We start from the raw sequence: 9,224 nt of genomic DNA, 5'->3' as shown, positions 1-9,224 counted from the left end.
CTCACGTCACTGCCGCAGCTGTGCCTTAGTCGTACTGGTGTAATCCAGCTTCCCAGTGGCATGGGCAGCGTAGCCTAGTGGCTATGGCACTGGAGGGGGAGCCAGGATGCCATGGTTCCATTCCGAGTGCTGCCCCCAACCTGTTGTGGAGCTTTGGGGCAGATCCTAGGCTACTAGAGACAGGGAGAGCTTAGAACAGGAACCAGGGTAGGAGGCAGGCAGGGACAGGAGCAGGGGGAATCCCCAGCCTGGGAAATCCCGAGCCCCCTCTTTTCTGTGCAGGTGCCAGGCTCTGGCGAGGAAGGGGAGAGCCCTATGACTCAGCCGGGGCCAGCAAAGCAAAGCAAAAGCAAAAGCAAAATTGCATTCGCCAGAGCTCCAGCGGAGGTGAGAAGTGGGGCTGGGGGATCAGAGCACCTGAGGGGGGGAGGAGGAGATGTTCTATCTGCCTCGGGGACCCAGACCCATGTCCCCTCTGGGGGTCAATGCCATGAGGCTGCTGAGAGGGATGGGATGCTCTGTCCCCCTCAGGAGCCTGGGCAATGCCACCTCTTTGGCTGTGTGCCCGTGACCTCGCCTCTGTGGTCCCAATCAGGATCTGCAGGGGCTCCCTAGGTCTCAGGGGGACTCGGCTTGGGGGGAGGGGCTGCTGATTGGAGACTCGGGGTAGTCCCCCAATAAAATAAGGGGAGCAGCGGGGGGTGGGGGGGAGCTTGACAGTTCCCACTGCAAACTGGTGGGACTGCAGCTGGCCAAGGTATTGAGGCCAGTTCAGAGGCCTGGAACTCAGGACACTTCGGTCCCTCTCCCCACTCTGCCACTGACCTGCTGGGGTGAGTCTTTGCATCGGCCGTGAGCCTCAGTTTCCCCATATGTAGACCTGTCCCCCAATGCTAGGATCCTGCGGGAGGTCTCCCATGATCAGACCTGGGCTGCTCATAGCCGGGGCTGGCTACTGCCAACACCGACCCCCGGGGCGATTCCTGGACCCTGTGGACATCATCCCTTTTAAGATCCATGCTCTTTCTTCCAGCTCCAGTGACTCCTCCATCCAATGGCACCCAGTTGCCCCCCAATATCAAGAAACCCTGGCCCAGTCTGGCCCCAGCCCTGGCCTGGCTTCCCATCAGGTCCCATGTCTGCCCTGACTCCCCCCTTCCCCTTAGGGCCTGATCCTGATGGCAGAGAAACCCAAGCACCCGCATCTGGGATTGGCCCAGTACCCTCTGCTGCTCACGCTGGAGCCTGAGGGGCTGGGCCTGGGCGGGCAGGTCCTGGAGCTGGCTGGCCCAGATGAGGTCCATGTCCACCAGAAAGATGGCATCCTGATCTGTGATGACTTCCTGCTGGGGCAGTGCCCAGAAGGGGAGCGCTGCCCACGCCACCACACCCCCAAGCCCTTCCATTGGCAGATGCGGCGCAGGAAGGATGGCGTGTGGCTGAGCGTTGGCATGTCAGCCCAACAGCACCTGGAGAAACTGTACTGCAGCACCAGCCACGATGACGTGCAGCTCGTGGACAAGTACGTGGCTGACTGGACATGGCCCAGTGGGGGGCACTGTGGGGAGCGGGGCGGGAGTGCTGGCTGGATAGGGAGCTCCCAGCTGCTTCCGTCCCAGTCCCTCTCATCAGGAGAGCATTGACTGGGGATGGAGGGAGAGATGGATGCAAGCCTGATTCCAGGTGCATTGCCCAGCTGCTTACCGCCATAGTGGGGGGCCAAGGCCTGTGGCCCCTGTCCCTCGGTGACGTCTCTCCTGCCCCCTTTTCCAGGGCTGGCTCATCTTGGACCCTCAACCTGAGTTCCATACAGCTGAAGTCCTTCCAGGTCTATGACCATGTCCGGCGTCTGTCCAACAGCAGCGACCCCAGCTGCAACCTCTACTTCTTTGTGGAGTGGCAGATGTACTGGGAGGAGTATGGCGAGTGGCTCAAGTACAAGGAGGTGAGGGAGTGGAGGGTGATCCCAGGAGAGATGGGAATGTGAGGGATCCCTGGGAGCATGGGGCACAAGGGGGAGAGAAATGGGAAGGCCAGGCGTTGGTGGTCTGGGGTGGAGAGCAGTGTGGCCAGGAGGAGTGGTTTGGCTGGGGGTGTGGCTGCATGGCTGGGGGGGAAGCGTGGCTGGGGGTCTGGCTGCATGGCTGAGAGGGGAGCGTAGCTGGGGGGTCTGGCTTCATGATTAGGGAGGGGCATGGCTGGGGTGTGAGTGCATGGCTGGGGGTAGAGCATGGCTGGGATATGTCCGCACGGCTGGGGAGGGGCGTGGCTGCAGGTGTGGCTTCATGGCTGGGGAGGAGCGTGTCTAGGGCAGTGGCACGGCTGAGGGGGTGGGGCACATGGCTGGTGGACTGTGGGTGAGGGGCAGCCCGTGATGGTGTCTCTCTGTGCCCAGCCATTGCAGTCGGAGCTGCTGGCGGCCTTTGAGAAGGGCATGTGGAACCATGCCTTCAAGCTGGGTGACCAGCTCTACAACGTGAACCTGAAGCAACTGACCCAGCGCAATGTGCGTACAGGCTTCACCCGGCGCATCCGGTGCCGCCCGAAGTGGCGCCCACCCTGGCGCCTGGTGCCCAAACTGCAGTGAGTGCCTTGGCCTGGTGACATCCCTGCCCCTGGGTACCAAAGAGGCTCCCACCACAAGCCACACCCTTGCATGTCTTCTCTTGGCAGGAGGGTCCTGGGCACCACCATCAATTCCTCCAGTAACATACCTGGGGAGGCTCCCCAGAACAACTACTGTGGCCCATACCCTGCATCCTGGGTCCCCAACGCCTCTCAGGGCACCATGTACACTCTGGCAGCGGTGGCACCAGCAGAAATGGCCTATCAGACCACGTGTGAGCTGTTCCACAAAACCCTGGCAGAGGACAAGGCGTTGGTGCTGGGCATCTACCGGGTCCGGAATGACTACCTATGGCAGAAATACCGGGGGTAAGGAGGACAGGCATGGGGCGGGCGTTGGGGGCATGGGGGGCTGCTAGGGGGTCCCCTGGTGCCCTTGCATCTGGCTGATGCCACAGGGCTGGGATGGGAGCTGGAATTGTAGCTCTGGTGCACTGACCCTGGGGCATGGTTCCCCCCGGGCTGGGAATGGGAATTGTGGGGCTCAGGCCCTGTGGCCCAGAGGCTGGTGTTTTGTGGTCTTGGCCCCATACTCTGAGCCATGGCTGCTGCTTTTGGGCTGGAGCCATGAACCTTCCTGGAGCAGCTTGACTGTCCCTAGCTGGCTGGTGATCCTGGCTTCTTGCTGGGGTGACTCCTGGCTGCATTTGGTGCCTGACCCATCATACCCGAGCCTGGGGCAGCACACCAAGGAAGTGGGTGGGGGGCTCCAGCTTGTCAGTGACCCACACACCCCTCTGTCCCCGCCAGCCAGAAGAAGTTCATGGCTCAGTGCCGCCGCCCCAGAGCACGGTACGGCCTGGAGAAACACCTCTTCCATGGCACCTTGGCCAGCAACGTGCAGCCCATCTGCGAGATGAACTTTGACCCCCGGCTGGCAGGGGTGAACGGCATGGCTTATGGGCAGGGCAGCTACTTCGCCTCCGACGCCTCCTACTCCCACCATTACGCCAAGCCAGGTGAGGCCGGCCTGCGCCACATGTTCCTGGTCAAGGTGCTGGTGGGACGCTCGGTGCAGGGAAAGTCCAAGTTCCGGCAACCCCCCCTGGCACGTGACGGCCGCCTCTATGACTCCTGCACGGACTGTGCTAAGAACCCAAAGATCTTCGTTCTCTTTGACAACTGCCAATGCTACCCCTACTTCCTGATCCGCTACAAGTTGCTCTCAGAGCCTGTGACCATGGACTTATGAAGGATGGAGCATTGGGGGTGTGCCAGGATCCCCAGGGTATAATGTGGAACTGTGGGTCCGTGATGCCCTCTTAACTCTCCAGCCTGGGCTGCCTCTCACAAAGCTACGCCAGTGACAAACCCCTCCAGGCGCTGTGATCACTCAGCCCTCAGCATGTGGAGACCCACGCTCAGCTACATTGCATGGAGGCTCTTCAAGCCACTCATGAATCCACAAATTGGCACCGGCCAATCACCCCAGTCCCCTGCCTTGCACCCCAGAAATACACCATCTTACATTGCTCAAGTCTCCCTGGGACACTGCAAGCTGATTAATTAGTTCGCCACTCCAGCAAAGGGCTGTGGACGTGCAACAGCCCTTGCCAACCTGAGCTGAGATTCTCTAAGCACTTCAACCAAACCACACTGTTGTAGGTAAAATATAGAACATATTTGGTAACTACAGATTTTGAGTGATTATAAGTAGGAGGCATAGAGATCAAAGTCGGTTACGTAAGAAATGAAAATAAAATCACAGTGTAAATTCTACAGACAAAGCAAGATTTCAATCAAGCAGTTTCTCACCCTAATAGATGTTCCAGGCAGTTTATAGTTCTGAATCCACAGGCTAACTTCCCTCTCAGCCTGGGACCAGCCTCCCCAGTTCAAAGTCTTTGTCTTCCAAATGATCTTCCCAGTGTTGAGAGGGGGAAGGAGAGAGGCCCAGCGGTGATGTCATCGACCCTCACTTATCCTTTCTCTCCAGGCGCTAGAAAGATCCTTGCTGTGAGGTGGGGGTCAGGCAGCCCCCACTGCTAGAAAGATCCTTGCTGTGAGGTGGGGGTCAGGCAGCCCCACTGCGTACCTCTCTGAGGAGATGCCCTCTCTGAGGAGTCTCTGGGAGAGTGGATTCTTCTAGACGGGCCATCAGCACCTGTCTGGCCAGTGACAGCTGTGGGCGTTCCCCACTTACCACATAGTTCAGTACCAAACAGAGAGATGTAAGCAGGGTCTGAGTGAGCTCTCCCCTGACATCTAGTGATGAGCTGGGGAAAAGGACATCAGGAGCTGACCTTGTCTGCATGGGCACACCCGCCCTGCCTAGGTGCACAGCATGATGGGGCTGCTGTGCCCAAATGATCAGTTTGGGCTGGGGTTGGATCGCAGATCACTTTGTTACTGGGGGGCAGTGGTACTAAAGGGCTGTTGTCCTTGTTGTGTGAATCAAGGGCAGCAGAACTGTGCTTGGCATACCTTGACTGAAGCCTCACCCAAACTGTACTCACTAGGCAGGGGTTGGGTTTCCACAGGCCAGGGGAGCTGAGAGAGGGTGTGATAGGTGCTTGTATCAGAGGGTGTAGGCTTGATGTAAGGGTCCTAAATGCCATTTGATCTGCTCTCGTTCCACTGTGTAAAAACAGAGCTGGTTAAGACTCAATTGAGAGTCTTGTTATGGACCAACAAAGGTGAAATCTCTGACAACCAGGCCTAAGACCTGCTTTGGGATTGTCTCTGGTGCAAGAGGCTGCCCCTTTAACAGCTGGAATTACTGAGAGCTGTGTTAAGGGATAAAGGAGGGGCACATTAAAGGAACGTTTGGTTGCTGGACGTAAGAGTCTGAGGCAAAAGGACACTGCCCAATGTATGCTGGGGTGGGTTTTTTGCTCATGGGTTTATGCTTGTGAATCCTGCTTGGGGTGTTTTCCCAAGTTAATGCTGGGTTACTTTCCCCCTTTTATTAAAAGCTTCTTTTCTACACTCAGATTTGGTTCTTGCGCAAGGAGAAGTGTTGCCTCTAGGGGTGCCCAAGGGGTGGTGTGTGAGTGTCCCAGGTTACGGAGCGGGGGCTCACGCTGGTTCTGTGTTGTATTGTTAAAAAGGAACCTCTAGATATTCAATCCAGTCCTTGTTGCTGCCGACTCCACCTGGCAGAAGGGCTACATAGCAACACTTCATAACTTCGCACACAGTGATAGCACACACCATGGCAGCACACACCATGGCAGCATGCACAGTGACAGCACACACCATGACAGCACACACAATTCAACAGGATATTAACATTCATCTGATCAAGACTTTTTCAGTGATACCTCACAAGGCAGACTTCGTACAGAACAGACCATCATCATATCACAGTGGGGAATATGGGGGTTCCAGGGTGCTACTTTGAGGTACAGAGTGTCACAGAGGGTCACAGATCAAGGGGGCATCTTGCTTCCACAGGTGTGGGCATGTGGAGGAGCCTGGGCACACCTGGCACTGCCTGGACTAGAGCTTGGGGCTGCCACCCTGGTCTCTGCTCTGATCTCTGGCCCCAGCACCACAGGGAGATCATCAGGGTCGTGCGGGGTCACCCGCCCTGTCCTCTCCCGCTCAGCTGGTGGCCAGTGCCAAAGGCCTGACACAGACCTGCCATCAGATCCTGCTGCCCAGAATGGCTTGGCCTGCTCCCCCCCCTGCACCAGGGAGGGGGAGAAGGTCGCTGAGAAGCTATCGTCCAGGGTCACTGCTGTCCTGCACCCACCCCTGGACCCTGCATGCTCCCCGACCCCATGCCCTGGCCTGACAGCAGAGATGTGGGCACTGCTGGGCACAGGGGTCCTTGCCAGCCCGCCCTCTGAAGACGATCAGGATTTACTCTGAGGCCAGCATGGGGCTCCCAGCAGTGGGGCCAAGTGTGTGTGTGGGGAGCGCGCTGCCCACAGTCTGGGATGGCGGGTTGTGGGGTGGGGGAGGATCTTTCACAGACTCCAGGCGTCAGTCCCCCACTGCCCCCCAGTGCTGCCACCACTTCTGGGCTGAGGAGGTCCAATCCATGGGGCCGGCATCGGTCTAGTGCCTCCTGTGAAGCTGGCCCAGCCCCCTCGCCCTCCAGCCAACTCCTGCCCAGGCTGAGGCATCAGCCTTGCCTTCTTCCAGGGCCCTGGCAGGAAGCAGGCGCAGCTGTGAGTGCATCTCTGGGCTCCTCTGGCATCCGGGAGATATGTCTGGGGCCGGGTTGTCTCCCCACCCCACCCTCTGGCCCAGGCAGCTGGAGTATTGTTGCTTCCTGCCTAACCCCTACAGCAAAGTCCCCCCACCCACTCCCCACAGCCCAGATCTCCCCCCGCAGGACAGGTGCTGGCCCCTGGTCCTGGTGTGTCCATGGGCTGGAGGGGAGGGTTCGGGGCTGCATCACTGTGGGCAGTGTGGCTGGGGGAGCCCCTTTCCCAGCATCGCCTCCCTCTCCCCTTCATCTGAATGTCAATTGGGGGGCTGCCAGAGGGGTGCAGAGGGCCCGTGGTGAGGGTGATGGGGGGCCCAGAGGAGGAAGCAAGGAGCTAGTGGCCCGACACCGGCTGGCCTGAGTTCGGGGGCTGGAGCTGCTGGGGTTTGGGGCCTGGCTTATCCACAGCGACACTGCCCACAGCCCCCAAACTACCCTGCAACTGGAGCTAATCAGGCCCCTCATCCCCAGCCAGCAGCCTCAGAGGGGCCCTGTGGGGCGGGGGGTACTGGGCTGGCAGGGCCCCATGTCCCCTCAGTGGGCAGCTCTGCCTCCCCCCCAGATCTGTGGGGGTTCAGCTGGGAGCACCGGGTGCCCTACTTGGGGTGGGGTCATGGGTCTCATACCCCTCCCCCCACTTTCCTGGCACCGGGGCCCAAAGTCCTGGGAGAGGCCGGACACGGGGTCAGGGCCCTTCTGGGAAACACTCCTGGGGTCTCACGAGCAAACCAAAGCAGGGATGCAGCAGGGCTGGCTTGGGGGGGGGGGGGCGGCAGGGCTGGCATGGGGGGGCAGAGCCAGCATGAGGCTCAGCCTGGTGCCCATATGACCCCAAAACCAGAAATCAGGAGCAGAGCAGGCATCATGGACCCAGCTGCCCCTCATAGAGCCATGGAGAATTCCCCCCCCACACACAACGGAGCTGAGGGCCGATCCCACTCTCCCTCCCCCCCAGCCCCTGCACTCTGTGGGACTTGGCAGCCGGAGCTTGGACCCACGCAGACCCTGGCATCAACTGAGGCAACGTCCCTCGGTCTCGACCCGCAGCCTCCTGCTACCCCAGCCCTGGGCTCTCAGTCCCGCAGCTCTGCCAGTGTCCCTCACTCCCGACCCGCAGCCCTTTCCTAGCCCCACTGACAGGCTCTGCCGGTTGAACTGTCTCTGTTTTCCTCCGTGTGCGCCTGGGCAGTGGAGGAGAGCAGCTAAACCCACATCCTGCGGCTCGGGGGGCAAACCCCAAACCCCAGCAGAGTAAACTCAGCACTGCCCCTCCCTGCCCCAGTGGATCGGGGTCAGCCCCAAACCCGAGGTGGTTGGAGGGTAGCCCTGGGAGCCCAGCTGCCTCCTGCCAGCAGAGGGTGCTCGTTTCCTGCACAATCCCCTGGCACAGAGGAGCTGAGACCCTGGGGGAGTGGGGTCTAGTGGTTAGAGTGGGGGGGGGGGGCAGGGAGCCAGGACTCCTGGATGCTATCTCCAGCGCTGAGAAGGGAGGGGGGGCTCTACTGGTTAGAGGGGGGGGGCAGGGAGCCAGGATTCCTGGGCTCTATCCCCAGCTCAGGGAAGGGGGGTCGTCTAGTGGTTGCGGGAGCAGGGCAGGAAGGGGAAGCCAGGACAGCTGGCTTCTATTCCCAGCGCAGCTCCCTGACCTCAGGGGGTCCCTTCGGCTCTCCGTGACTGGGGCTGCTGGAGCCGCAGTGGGGGTGGGGGCTCTGGCCGCGGAGGGGAAGCGCTGGGTGTCAGGGATACCAGGCCTGCGGCCTCCCCGGCGGGTTGCAGAGGAAGCTGGGCCGGGCGCTGGCAGGGGCGGATACGCTGCGCGGTGCTGATAAAGGTTGCGTTAGGTGAGGCAGCGCAGCCCCCAGCCGCCCCCGCCACACGGCCGGTTACATAACATGGCCTGGGCTCTTTAGCAACAGAGCCAGGCGAGGGGAGGGGCGCTGCGCTGGCTCCCCCCTTGAGATGGGGGGGGGTCCCATCTAGTCTGTGCCCCCCGATGCCACTCGTCCAACTGACCCCCCCACCTCCACTCCACAATCCGAGCCCAGGCTGCTGTTCCCTGGGGCAGGGCCCCGGCTCACTCGTGCCTGCAGGACACACGGACACCCCCTCCGGATTGGCACCCCTGGATGGATGGATGGACAGACAGACACCCCCACCTCGCAGGATCGGGCCCATTCCCAATAGTTGCTGCCCTGGGCTCATCCCCTCATGCCCCCTCCCTTTGCTCAGACAAATGGGCTCTCCTGGGTCACAGGCTGCCCCCCCTCGGTGCCCCCTGGGGGCAGGCCCAGGGGGAGCCTGGGCAGTGAGCATCCCCAGGACTCGAACCTGGCATGTCTGGGGCTGACAGGAGTGGCTGGGGCTGGAGCTGGGGCGGGGGCTGCCCCACTGGCTCGCCTGCATCCAGCCCCACCCCCATATTACTGCAGAGCCTGGCAGA

At 60.7% G+C, this 9,224-nt stretch overlaps 1 protein-coding gene across 1 annotated transcript; it reads left to right on the top strand.

Annotated features, from left to right (window-relative positions):
* Positions 1 to 346: 346 nt before the first annotated feature.
* LOC137144632 (protein mono-ADP-ribosyltransferase TIPARP-like) lies at positions 347 to 3,817 on the top strand. The gene is made up of 6 exons (XM_067535052.1): positions 347 to 355; positions 1,167 to 1,522; positions 1,774 to 1,945; positions 2,396 to 2,583; positions 2,674 to 2,934; positions 3,376 to 3,817. Exons 2-6 carry the CDS (start codon positions 1,179 to 1,181, stop codon positions 3,815 to 3,817), a joined length of 1,407 nt encoding a protein of 468 aa, XP_067391153.1. The 5' UTR covers positions 347 to 355; positions 1,167 to 1,178.
* The last annotated feature ends 5,407 nt before the right edge of the window (positions 3,818 to 9,224 follow it).

Source organism: Emydura macquarii, unplaced genomic scaffold (assembly GCF_026122565.2).
Source record: "Emydura macquarii macquarii isolate MOO-44397 ecotype Brisbane River unplaced genomic scaffold, CSIRO-AGI_Emac_v2 contig_3472, whole genome shotgun sequence".
NCBI classification, from domain to species: Eukaryota; Metazoa; Chordata; order Testudines; family Chelidae; genus Emydura; species Emydura macquarii.
Note: the sequence above shows the minus strand (reverse complement) of the source record. Positions and strands in the feature narration are given on the sequence as shown.